At 35.7% G+C, this 13,574-nt stretch overlaps 1 protein-coding gene across 3 annotated transcripts in view; it reads left to right on the top strand.

Moving 5' to 3' along the window:
* Positions 1 to 13,574, top strand: part of mttp (microsomal triglyceride transfer protein) — a 126,720-nt gene that overhangs the window by 1,111 nt on the left and 112,035 nt on the right. For all 3 annotated transcript variants that reach the window (XM_061880789.1, XM_061880790.1, XM_061880788.1), the window contains exons 3-4: positions 9,288 to 9,475; positions 9,535 to 9,678. In XM_061880789.1, coding sequence (XP_061736773.1) covers positions 9,288 to 9,475; positions 9,535 to 9,678 — 332 coding nt within the window. The remainder of the gene's footprint in view (positions 1 to 9,287; positions 9,476 to 9,534; positions 9,679 to 13,574) is intronic.

Here is a 13,574-nt window from a genome sequence, read left to right as displayed (position 1 = left end):
TCAGTAATATTACTCTTTTAGTACTCTATCTGCTTCAGCAATATTACTTTTTTAGTACTCTATTTGCTTCAGTAATATTACTCTTTTAGTACTCTCTGTTTCAGCAATATTACTCTTTCAGTACTCTCAGCTTCAGCAATATTACTCTTTTAGTACTCTCTGCTTCAGCAATATTACTCTTTTAGTACTCTCTGCTTCAGCAATATTACCCTTTTAGTACTCTATCTGCTTCAGTAATATTACTCTTTTAGCACTCTATCTGCTTCAGCAATATTACTCTTTTAGTACTCTATCTGCTTCAGCAATATTACTCTTGTAGTACTCTATCTGCTTCAGTAATATTACTCTTTTAGTACTCTATCTGCTTCAGCAATATTACTCTTTTAGTACTCTATCTGCTTCAGCAATATTACTTTTTTAGTACTCTATTTGCTTCAGTAATATTACTCTTTTAGTACTTTCTGCTTCAGCAATATTACTCTTTTAGTACTCTATCTGCTTCAGCAATATTACCCTTTTAGTACTATATCTGCTTCAGCAATATTACTCTTTTCGTACTCTCTGCTTCAGCAATATTACTCTTTTAGTACTCTCTGTTTCAGCAATATTACTCTTTCAGTACTCTCAGCTTCAGCAATATTACTCTTTTAGTACTCTCTGCTTCAGCAATATTACTCTTTTAGTACTCTCTGCTTCAGCAATATTACACTTTTAGTACTCTGTGCTTCAGCAATATTACTCTTTCAGTACTCTCTGCTTCAGCAATATTACTCTTTTAGTACTCTATTTGCTTCAGCAATATTACTCTTTTAATACTATATCTGCTTCAGCAATATTACTCTTTTAGTACTCTAACTGCTTCAGCAATATTACTGTTTTAGTACTCTCTGCTTAAGCAATATTACTCTTTTAGTACTCTCTGCTTCAGCAATATTACCCTTTTAGTACTCTCTGCTTCAGCAATATTACTCTTTTAGTACTCTCTGCTTCAGCAATATTACCCTTTTAGTACTCTCTGCTTCAGCAATATTACTCTTTTAGTACTCTCTGCTTCAGCAATATTATTCTTTTAGCACTATATCTGCTTCAGCAATATAACCCTTTTAGTACTCTAACTACTTCAGCAATATTACTCTTTTAGTACTCTCTGCTTCAGCAATATTACCCTTTTAGTACTCTCTGCTTCAGCAATATTACTCTTTTAGTTCTCTCCGCTTCAGCAATATTACTCTTTTAGTACTCAGCAATATTACTCTTTTAGTACTCTATCTGCTTCAGCAATATTACTAATTTAGTACTCTCTGCTTCAGCAATATTACTCTTTTAGTACTATATTTGCTTCAGCAATATTACTCTTTTAGTACTATATTTGCTTCAGCAATATTTCTCTTTTAGTACTCTCTGCTTCAGCAATATTACTCTTTAAGTACACTCTGCTTCTGCAATATTACTCTTTTAGTACTCTCTGCTTCTGCAATATTACTCTTTTAGTACTATATCTGCTTCAGCAATATTACTAATTTAGTGCTCTATCTGCTTGAGGGGTATTAGTCTTTTTACACTGGACTGCAAAGAAATGATTGCATGAACTTTTCATAAAACCCTCCTAAAACATTTGAGTAATGCTTCATTTGGAGGTTCATTTGTGTCTTTATTATAAAAACTTTTATTTTTCTTTACACTAAATTTATGGTAACTTTTTCTGTTTTAATTTTGCAAACTGAATTTTTTTTTTCCTACACAACAAAATTAATTTAATGGAATAAAACAATGTGAGCAAACAGTCAACATAACTTACCTACGAGGTGCTTTTGTCTAAATGTACTCAAGTACATTTTACATTTTGAAGCAACAAATACTTCCTCACTGAATTTTTCTGCACTGTATTTTTTTTACACTGAATTTTAATAGACTGATTTTTTTTACACTGAATTTCACACATGAGATTGTAATACTCTCAATTGTTTACACTTGATTTCTTTAGATATTTTCTTGCACTGAATTTTACTGACTTTTTTTTACATTTGAATTTTTCTGCACTGAATTTTTTAAATCTGAATTTCTACATTCATTTTTTTTACACTGAATTTTACATACTAAAATTTAATCCACTGTATTTTTTGCACTGAATTTCTTTAAAACGATTTCACACCCAAAAAAAATTCTGAATTATTTGTTTTGAATTATTTTTACACCGAATTTATATACGTTGAATTTTGCACTCTGAATTTTAAAAATTTTTTGCACTCATTTTTTCCTGCAGCAATTCTTTTTACCCTAATAATTTTTACATCGAATTTGTCTGCTCTGAATTTCTTTTACAGTGAATATTTTATACACTGATTTTTTTTACGATGAATTTTAAAACACTGAATTTAAGCAAACTGAATTTTTAAACATATAGATTTGCTCACAAGTTTGGTTTCATAATATTGTCAGCATAATTTGATGACACCATTTAGATGATAAAAAAATGGAGTTGACAGGATTAAGTTGCATAAATGCAGTGTTAAAAAGGCGTTGGTAATAAAGACACTGCAGCCAATGAGCTGTGACGTGTGCTGATGGAATCATAAAGTGACACGTCAGCCCATCTTCAGCCGTATCAGAGCGGGAACGTGTCATTGGTAAATGTTATCAAGTGGAGGACACACACACACACACACACACACACACACACACACACACACACACACACAGTTAAAGGGCTGCTGATTGGATCGGCTCCTACTATCTTCTGCCAAATGACGAGTGAACAGAAATAATCGCCTGAACGTTGTTGCCGCACACTTTCACAATGGTTCTTTCACTTTGAGACTTCCAACACTTGTTTTGAGAAATGTTTCAAGTGGCTCACCAAACGTGTGCAAGGAAATCTGTTTAGGTGTCTAACTCAAGGCCCCGGGGCCACATTTGGCCCGCCAAAGCCTGGAAATAATATGCATTATTAAAGTACTTAATATCTCTATCCATTTGCATTTTGACAGAAAAAATACAATCTTCAGTCTTTTAAATTTTAATATTATCTAACAAAGTGTTTCTTAACTATAGGGCCATTTTTGGGCCACGAGGTTCGCCAAAAAAGATGTTTCTCAGCTGTGGTCCGTGTGGGATACTCAGTTGTAATAAACTTTTCCACCACGTGTGGCAGTAATGGCAATCGCACACAAACAAGAGTTTTACAACAAGTCATAGAGAAGTCTCCTAAGCGCCAAAATTATGACTAAAATGGTGACATTATGTTTTCATTTTCATTTGCACTTTACATTTTTGGGCTGTTTAGTCAAGGAACATTTTTATTAATTTATCTCTATTAGCACAACAATATTGCACGTAATTTTTTGGGCAGTCAAATACAATAATAAATTGTATTTGACTTTTTTTGGGGGCAGTCAAATACAATAATAGATTGTATTTGTAAAAAAAGCACTTTACAATCTCAAAAGTTCTACAGTGTATTAAAAAAATAAAAAGATAATACAATTTATAAAAATAAAGACTAGAACAACCTAATAGCCAGAACTAGCACGCGTAAATCTATTAAAAAAAAGGCTTTTTAAGCCTTTTTGAAAAGCATCCACAGTCTGTGGTGCCCTCAGGTGGTCAGGGAGAGCGTTCCACAGACTGGGAGCGGCGGAGCAGAAGGCCCGGTGTCCCATTGTTCATCAACGAGTCCCTTCTTATGCAGTACATTTGGGTAGTACTTCTTTTTCTAATCAGCCTGACCTAAGCCTCAAGTTTGTGTTAATAAATTATAATCTTTGCGATCAACACATGCTTTCATGTCATTTGACAAGGTTGCAAACTGTAAGTAGGTTGGATGTAATTAAATATAATAAAAAGTAAGGGTAAGATTACCAATTCAGTGTTGGGCTCCGGGCCCCTCTGTAGTGGAAAAGTTGGGTCCTGAGGTCAAAAAGGTTAAGAGCCTTTGGTGGAATATTGCAACAAATATTAAATCATCATACATCTAAACATTTTCAGTTAAAATATAAAAAAACGTGAATATTTGCTTGACTTACAGTAGGAAGAGGATACATATGGCCCCATTTGTCGCACTTTACCTGACTCATGAAACGTGACGAATTTGGGAGTTGTATTATCCACTTTAGCCACCAGATAGCAGTAGCATACTGAACATCTTAAAATGTGTTTTGTGCCAATTCCAACTTTGACCCCAGCGGCAGTTGCTATGTAGCGTGGCAATTTCCGTCATTTTCGGTGGAAGTGTTTCAGCATGTTGCATGTCTTCATGTACAGCCGGGGCTTTTTCAACGGTTTGCAGCACATTTGAAAGATACTATTAAGTACACCATAAAGAAGTGGAATAAAAGCGCAAAGAGGTAAAATTTAAGGAGAACAAGTTGCAACGTTGACTAATAACACAAACATCTTTGTTTCTCTAAAGATGGCATTTTTCCCAAAAAATAATAATGAATTAAAATCAATGTTAGGAATGATTGATTTCAATTACTTCACATCAACTGATATTCTATATAACTCTGAAATATCTGTCGGGGAAAATATTGCATATTTGATGTTTGTGCCGTATAAAAAGTGTTCTCTGACAAAAAGGCCAAAAAGCAAACAAATAAACAAACAAAAAAAAAAAAAGATAAACAACTGATGATAGATCTGAAATTGATCTATAGACTTAAGTGTGAAAAGTAAAAACAATTTAAAAAAATATTTTTTCAACACTTTTATGAGAGGGGCCCTTCTAGATCCCCAATTAGGTTTGTGGGATTTGTTTAAACTGTGCTCAAAATATAATAATGAATTAAAATCAATGAATTATTGACCTATTTAAGGCTCCAAATCCTCCCGATCACATTGTCAACTCACGAATATCCATCCATCCATTTTCTACCGCTTATTCCCTTTTGGGGTCGCGGGGGGCGCTGGCGCCTATCTCAGCTACAATCGGGCGGAAGGCGGGGTACACCCTGGACAAGTCGCCACCTCATCGCAGACTCACGAATATATCTTAGGAAAAAATATTTTTTCAACACTTTTATGAGAGGGGCCCTTCTAGATCCCAAATTAAGTTTGTGGGATTTTTTAAACTGTTTTTGCTTAAAATATGATAATGAATTAAAATCAATGTTGTTATGAATTATTGACCTATTCAAGGCTCCAAATCCTCCCGATCACATTGTCAACTCACAAATATATCTTTTGAAAAAATATTTTTTCAACACTTTTATGAGAGGGGCCCTTCAGGATCCCCAATTAAGTTTGTGGGATTTGTTTAAACTGTTTTTGCTCAAAATATAATAATGAATTAAAAGCAATGTTGTTATAAATTATTGACCTATTTAAGGCTCTAAATCCTCCCGATCACATTGTCAACTCACGAATATATCTTAGGAAAAAATATTTTTTCAACACTTTTATGAGAGGGGCCCTTCTAGATCCCCAATTAAGTTTGTGGGATTTTTTAAACTGTTTTTGCTTAAAATATAATAATGAATTAAAATCAATGTTGTTATGAATTATTGACCTATTTTAGGCTCCAAATCCTCCCGATCACATTGTCAACTCACAAAAATATCTTAGGGAAAATTTTGCATATTTTGTGTTTGCGACATTAAAAAAAAAACATTTTTGTTGTCAAAAAGGGCATAAAACCAACAAATAAAAAATAAATCAACATAAAAAAATAGTAACAGTAAAAACAAATTTTAATTTTTTTTTTTTTTAACACTTGTATGAGTGGGGCCCTTACCAGTCCCCTGTTCATTTTGTGGGGGGGTTTTTAAACTGTTTTTGCGCAAAAAATAATAATGAATTCAAATCAATGTTGTTATGAATTGTTGATTGGACTCCAATTACTTCACATCAAATATTCCACTTAAAAAAACATTCAATAAAAACTATAAAAACTTACAATTGACGGATAGATCTGGAGTTGATCGTTCTAGAGCAGGGGTAGGGAACCTATGGCTCTAGAGCCAGATGTGGCTCTTTTGATGACTGCATCTGGCTCTCGGATAAATCTTAGCTGACACGATAATTATGAATAATTCCGCTGGAATTCACAGCGCGAAAAATAACGTTCAAAATATAAAACATTCTCATGCATTTAAATCCATCCATCCGTTTTTACTACCGCACCTGTTCAAGAAGTCGCATTAATGGTAAGAAGTATTTTATGTCACGATGGGGGTGGGTGGTCGCAGCTTGCTGTGGGGTCGTTCCCCCAGGAAGGCAGACAGACTACTCGGGACATGGTATTTAGGTAAAAACATGACTTAATTTAAACTAAAAAAAGATACAAACAAAAATCGCTCACAGCGGAGGCACAACTTGGGCTAAGGAAGAAAGCTAACGCATAAACAGACTATGAACATAAATCAAACAAAACTTACTTGGTATGGCATGAAGCACGAAACTATGGCAAGGCATGAAACAAGTCAGCACAGAGCAAGAAAAGATCACATTGACGCCAGGGCGACTGACTGGCAAAGACAAGCTTAAATACTGTCTCTGATTAGTGCTCGGGAAGCAGGTGAGCGGGCATTTTGTCCACCAGAGACAGGTGGACAAAATGAGTAACCAAGGAAACCAGACAAGGGAGTGGAAAAACACAGGAACTTAAAGAGTCAAAAAGACAAACAGCACATGGCCAAACAAAAACATGATCAACAGACATGACATTTGATTTATTATTGGTTGGATTCAGAATAACAATGTTATGAAAAAGAATAAGAGACTTTTTATACTCTAAAAATGTTGGTCTTACTTAAAAATGCACACATTTAGTTGTATTGAGTGTTAAAAAATATGATATGGCTCTCACGGAAATACATTTTGAAATATTTGGTTTTCATGGCTCTCTCAGCCAAAAAGGTTCCCGACCCCTGTTCTAGAGACTTGAATGTAAACAATAACAAAAACTTTTACAAGTGGGGCCTTTTTAGATCCTCAAAAAATGTTTGTGGAATTTTCAAAAAACATTTTAATACTGTCATTGCTGAACAATTAATAATTAATTAAAAAGTTATGAATTATTGACTCCAATTATTTCACATCCTATTGGCAACTCAGAAATATAATTTGGGGGAAAATATTGCATATTTTATGTTTACACCATAAAAAAAGTCAAAGTTTTTGTTGTCAAAAAGGGCATAAAACGAAAAAATAAAAAATAAATCAACATTAAAAAAATTGTAACAGTAAAAACTAATTAAAAAAACTTTTTTTAACACCTGTATGAGTGGGGCCCTTACCAGTCCCCTGTTAATTTTGTGGGATTTTTTTAAACTGTTTTTGCGCAAAAAATAATAATGAATTCAAATCAATGTTGTTATGAATTATTGATTGGACTCCAATTACTTCACATCAAATATTCCACTTAAAAAAAGCATTTAAAAAAACTATAAAAACTTACAATTGATGGATAGATCTGGAGTTGATCGTTCTAGAGCAGGGGTAGGGAACCTATGGCTCTAGAGCCAGATGTGGTTCTTTTGATGACTGCATCTGGCTCTCAGATAAATCTTAGCTGACATTGCTTAACACGATAATTATTAATAATTCCACTGGAATTCACAGTGCTAAAAATAACGTTCAAAATATAAAACATTCTCATGCATTTAAATCCATCCATCAGTTTCCTACCGCACCTGTTCAAGAAGTCGCATTAATGGTAAGAAGTATTTTATGTCACGATGGGGGAGGTCGCAGCTTGCTGCAGGGTCGTTCCCCCAGGAAGGCAGACAGACTACTCGGGACATGGCATTTAGGTAAAAACATGACTTAATTTAAACTAAAAAAAGATACCAACAAAAATGGCTCACAGCGGAGGCACAACTTGGGCTAAGGAAGAAAGCTAACGCATAAACAGACTATGAACATAAATCAAACAAAACTTACTTGGTATGGCATGAAGCACGAAACTATGGCAAGGCATGAAACAAGTCAGCACAGAGCAAGAAAAGATCACATTGACGCCAGGGCGACTGACTGGCAAAGACAAGCTTAAATACTGCCTCTGATTAGTGCTCGGGAAGCAGGTGAGCGGGCATTTTGTCCACCAGAGACAGGTGGACAAAATGAGTAACCAAGGAAACCAGACAAGGGAGTGGAAAAAAACAGGAACTTAAAGAGTCAAAAAGACAAACAGCACATGGCCAAACAAAAACATGATCAACAGACATGACATTGTATCTATTATTGGTTAGCTTCAGAATAACAATGTTATGAAAAAGGTTAAGAGACTTTTTATACTCTAAAAATGTTGGTCTTACTTAAACATGCACGCATTTAATTGTATTCAGTGTTAAAAATTATGATAAGGCTCTCACGGAAATACATTTTGAAATATTTGGTTTTCATGGCTCTCTCAGCCAAAAAGGTTCCCGACCCCTGTTCTTGAGACTTGAATGTAAAAAATAACAAAAACTTTTACAAGTGGGGCCTTTTTAGATCCTCAAAAATGTTTGTGGAATTTTAGAAAACATTTTTATACTGTCATTGCTGAAAAATTAATAATGAATTAAAAAGTTATGAATTATTGACTCCAATTATTTCACATCCTATTGGCAAGTCAGAAATATATTTTGGGGGAAAATATTGCATATTTTATGTTTGCACCATAAAAAAAATCAAAGTTTTTGTTGTCAAAAAGGGCATAAAACGAACAAATAAAAAAACAACAACAACAATAACAATTATAGTCGACTGATAGATCTGAATTTGATTTAGACTTAAATAAACACTTTAATGAGTGGGGCCCTTTTGAATACCAAATCATTTCTGTTGGACTTTTTTTGTTAAAAACTTCCATTCTTTCAAAAATGATAATGAATTCAAGTCAATGTTGTTATGAATTATTGATTAAGACTCCAATTACTTCACATCAAATATTACACTTTGACATTTGTTTGGGGGAAATATTGCACATTTTGTATGTTTGCCTTTAAAATTAGGGTTGTTTTTTTTTCACAAAAAGGCATGAAACATTAAAATATATATATTTTTACATGCTATCAACATATAAAGCTGAAGTCTAGAGATTTAAGCACTGAATAATAATAATAAAATAAAAATAAAATATATATATATATATATATATATATATATGACATATTTTGAACATTTGTTTGACTGAAAGCCTTTCAGTCTCAGCCCTAAAGGTTGAAAAAGATATATGTCGGTTTTGAAAATGAAAACTATCCAACTGCTTTAAATGACTCCAGTGTGGCCCTCGGTGTAAAAAGTATTTCCACTGAGTTTTGTCCATCCCAGTCCAGCTGACGCGTGGACCACCTTTGTGTCCCCAGGCGGCGCCACGGGACCCCGACTCAACAACAACCAGCTGTACAAATACAGCTACACCACCCAGCTGCTGGTGACGGGGGCCCGGGGCCCCAAGGAGGGCGGCGTGGGCTCCAAAGTCTCCAGCGATGTGGACCTCCATCTCTTGTGGCGAGACCCCCGGGACCCGGACCAGCAGCTGATCCAGCTCAAGGTGCCTTTGGCAACTAAGCACACACCTGGCAACTTCATCACCCTTTTTCTCCCCCAAAGATGTCCAACGTGAGAGCGGGCCCAGTGTCCCAGCGGGCCCTCAAGAAGAATGTCCTCCATGGAGGCAGCATGGACAGTCTGCTGGGCAAAAGTCGACTGGAAGCGCTGACTAAACCTTTCTATGTGCACCTGCGCAATGGAAAGGTAATACTCACTTACCTTTTGTTCCGGAATACTCACTTACCTTTTGTTCCGGAACACTCACTTACCTTTTGTTCCAAAATGCTCACCTTTTGTTCCGTAATACTCACATACCTTTTGTTCCGTAATACTCACTTACCTTTTGTTCTGGAACACTCACTTGCCTATAGTTCCGTAATACTTACTTACCTTTTGTTCCGAAATACTCACTTACCTTTTGTTTCGTAATACTCACTTACCTTTTGTTCCGTAATACTCACTTACCTTATGTTCCGGAACACTCACCTTTAGTTCCGGAATACTCACTTACCTTTTGTTCCGGAATACTCACTTACCTTTTGTTCCAAAACACTCACTTACCTTTTGTTCCGAAATACTCACTTGCCTTTTGTTCCGTTATACTCACTTACCTATTGTTCCGAAATACTCACTTACCTTTTGTTCCAAAATACTCACTTACCTTTTGTTCCGGAATACTCACTTACCTTTTGTTCCGGAACACTCACTTACCTTTTGTTCCAAAATGCTCACCTTTTGTTCCGTAATACTCACATACCTTTTGTTCCGTAATACTCACTTACCTTTTGTTCTGGAACACTCACTTGCCTATAGTTCCGTAATACTTACTTACCTTTTGTTCCGAAATACTCACTTACCTTTTGTTTCGTAATACTCACTTACCTTTTGTTCCGTAATACTCACTTACCTTATGTTCCGGAACACTCACCTTTAGTTCCGGAATACTCACTTACCTTTTGTTCCGGAATACTCACTTACCTTTTGTTCCAAAACACTCACTTACCTTTTGTTCCGAAATACTCACTTGCCTTTTGTTCCGTTATACTCACTTACCTATTGTTCCGAAATACTCACTTACCTTTTGTTCCAAAATACTCACTTACCTTTTGTTCCGGAACACTCACTTACCTTTTGTTCCGCAATACTTACTTACCTTTTGTTCCGAAATACTCACTTACCTTTTGTTCCGAAATACTCACTTACCTTTTGTTCCGTAATACTCACTTACCTTTTGTTCCGGAACACTCACTTACCTTTTATTCCGGAACACTCACTTACCTTTTGTTCCGCAATACTTACTTACCTTTTGTTCCGAAATACTCACTTACCTTTTGGTCCGAAATACTCATCTTTTGTTCCGTAATACTCACTTACCTTTTGTTCCGTATTACTCACTTACCTTTGGTTCCGGAATACTCACTTACATTTTGTTCCGTAACACTCACTTACCTTTTGTTCCGTGACACTCACTTACCTTTTGTTCTGGAACACTTACTTACCTTTTGTTCCGCAATACTTACTTACCTTTTGTTCCGAAATACTTATCTTTTGATCCGTAATACTCACTTACCTTTTGTTCCGTAATACTCACTTACCTTTTGTTCCGGAATACTCACTTACCTTTTGTTCCGTAACACTCACTTACCTTTTGTTCCGTGACACTCACTTACCTTTTGTTCTGGAACACTTAACTTTTGTTCCGAAATACTCACTTACCTTTTGGTCCGAAATACTCATCTTTTGTTCCGTAATACCCACTTACCTTTTCTTCTTAAATACTCACTTACCTTTTGTCCCGTAATACTCTCTTAACTTTTGTTCCGTAATAGTCACTTACCTTTTGTTCCGTGACACTCAGTTACCTTTTGTTCCGGAACACTCACTTACCTTTTGTTCCGTAATACTCACTTACCTTTTTTTCTGTGACACTCACTTACCTTTTGTTCCGAAATACTCACTTACCTTTTATTTCGTAATACTCACTTACCTTTTGTTCCGTAATACTCACTTACCTTTTGTTCCGTAATACTCACTTACCTTTTGTTCCGTGACACTCACTTACCTTTTGTTCCGTGACACTCACTTACCTTTTTTCCCGTAATACTCACTTACCTTTTGTTCCGTTATACTCACTTACCTTTTGTTCCGGAACACTCACTTAGTTTTTGTTCCAAAATACTCACCTTTTGTTCCGGAACACTCACTTATCTTTTGTTCCAAAATACTCACTTACCTTTTGTTCCGTAATACTCACTTACCTTTTGTTCCGGAACACTCACTTACCTTTTGTTCCGAAATACTCACTTACCTTTTGTTCCGTGACACTCACTTACCTTTTGTTCCAAAATACACACTTACCTTTTGTTCCGCAATACTCACTTACCTTTTGTTCCAAAATACTCACCTTTAGTTCCAAAATACTCACTTACCATTTGTTCCGTAATACTCACTTACCTTTTGTTCCGGAATACTCACTTACCTGTTGTTCCGTGACACTCACTTGCCTTTTGTTCCGAAATACTTACTTACCTTTTGTTCCGTAATACTCACTTACCTTTTGTTCCGTAATCTCACTTACCTTTTGTTCCGTGAATCTCACTTACCTTTTGTTCCGTGACACTCACGTACCTTTTGTTCCGTAATACTCACTTACTTTTAGTTCCGGAACACTCACTTACCTATTGTTCCGTTATACTCACTTAGCTTTTGTTCCGTAATACTCACTTACCTTTTGTTCCGGAACACTCACTTACCTTTTGTTCCGTAATACTCACTTACCATTTGTTCTGTGACACTCACTTACCTTTTGTTCCGTAATACTCACTTACCTTTTGTTCCGGAATACTCACTTACCTTTTGTTCTGTAAAAGTCACTTACCTTTTGTTCCGTAATACTCACTTACTTTTGTTCCGTGACACACACTTACCTTTTGTTCTGTAATACTCACTTACCTATTGTTCCGAAATACTCACTTACCTTTTGTTCCGGAACATTCACTTACCTTTTGTTCCGAAATACTCACTTACCTTTTGTTCCGTAATACTCACTTACCTTTTGTTCCGTGACACTCACTTACCTTTTGTTCCGTAATAGTCACTTACTTTTGTTCCGTGACACTCACTTACCTTTTGTTCTGTAATACTCACTTACCTATTGTTCCGAAATACTCACTTACCGTTTGTTCCGTAATACTCACCTTTTGTTCCGAAATACTCACTTACCTTTTGTTCCGTAATACTCACTTACCTTTTGTTCCAAAATACTCACTTGCCTTTTGTTCCGTAATACTCACTTACTTTTTGTTCCGTTATATTCACTTACCTTTTGTTCCGAAATACTCACTTACCTTTAGTTCCATAATACTTACTTACCTTTTGTTCCGTAATACTCACTTACATTTTGTTCTGCAATACTCACTTACCTTTTGTTCCGGAAATACTCACTTACCTTTTGTTCCGTAATACTCACTTACCTTTTGTTCCGGAACACACACTTACCTCTTGTTCCAAAATACTCACCTTTAGTTCCGTAATACATACTTACCTTTTGTTCTGAAATACTCACTTACCTTTTTTCCGGAATACTCACTTACCTTTTGTTCCGGAACACTCACTTACCTTTTGTTCCGTGACACTCACTTACCTTTTGTTCCGTGACACTCACTTACCTTTTGTTCCGTGACACTCACTTACCTTTTGTTCCGTAATACTCACTTACCTTTTGTTCCGGAACACTCACTTACCTATTGTTCCGTTATACTCACTTACCTTTTGTTCCGTAATACTCACTTACCTTTTGTTCCGGAACACTCACTTACCTTTCGTTCCGGAATACTCACTTACCTTTTGTTCCGTAATACTCACTTACCTTTTGTTCCGAAACACTCAATTACCTTTTGTTCCGTAATACTCACTTACCTTTTGTTCCGTGACACTCACTTACTTTTGTTCCGTGACACTCACTTACCTTTTGTTCCGTAACACTCACTTACCTTTTGTTTCGTAATACTCACTTACCTTTTGTTCCGTGACACTCACTTACCTTTTGTTTCGTAATACTCACTTACCTTTTGTTCCGTGACACTCACTTACTTTTTGTT

Source organism: Nerophis ophidion, linkage group LG20 (genome assembly GCF_033978795.1).
Source record: "Nerophis ophidion isolate RoL-2023_Sa linkage group LG20, RoL_Noph_v1.0, whole genome shotgun sequence".
NCBI classification, from domain to species: Eukaryota; Metazoa; Chordata; class Actinopteri; order Syngnathiformes; family Syngnathidae; genus Nerophis; species Nerophis ophidion.
The sequence above is the reverse complement of the archived record's forward strand: the minus strand, read 5'-3'. Positions and strand labels throughout refer to the sequence as shown.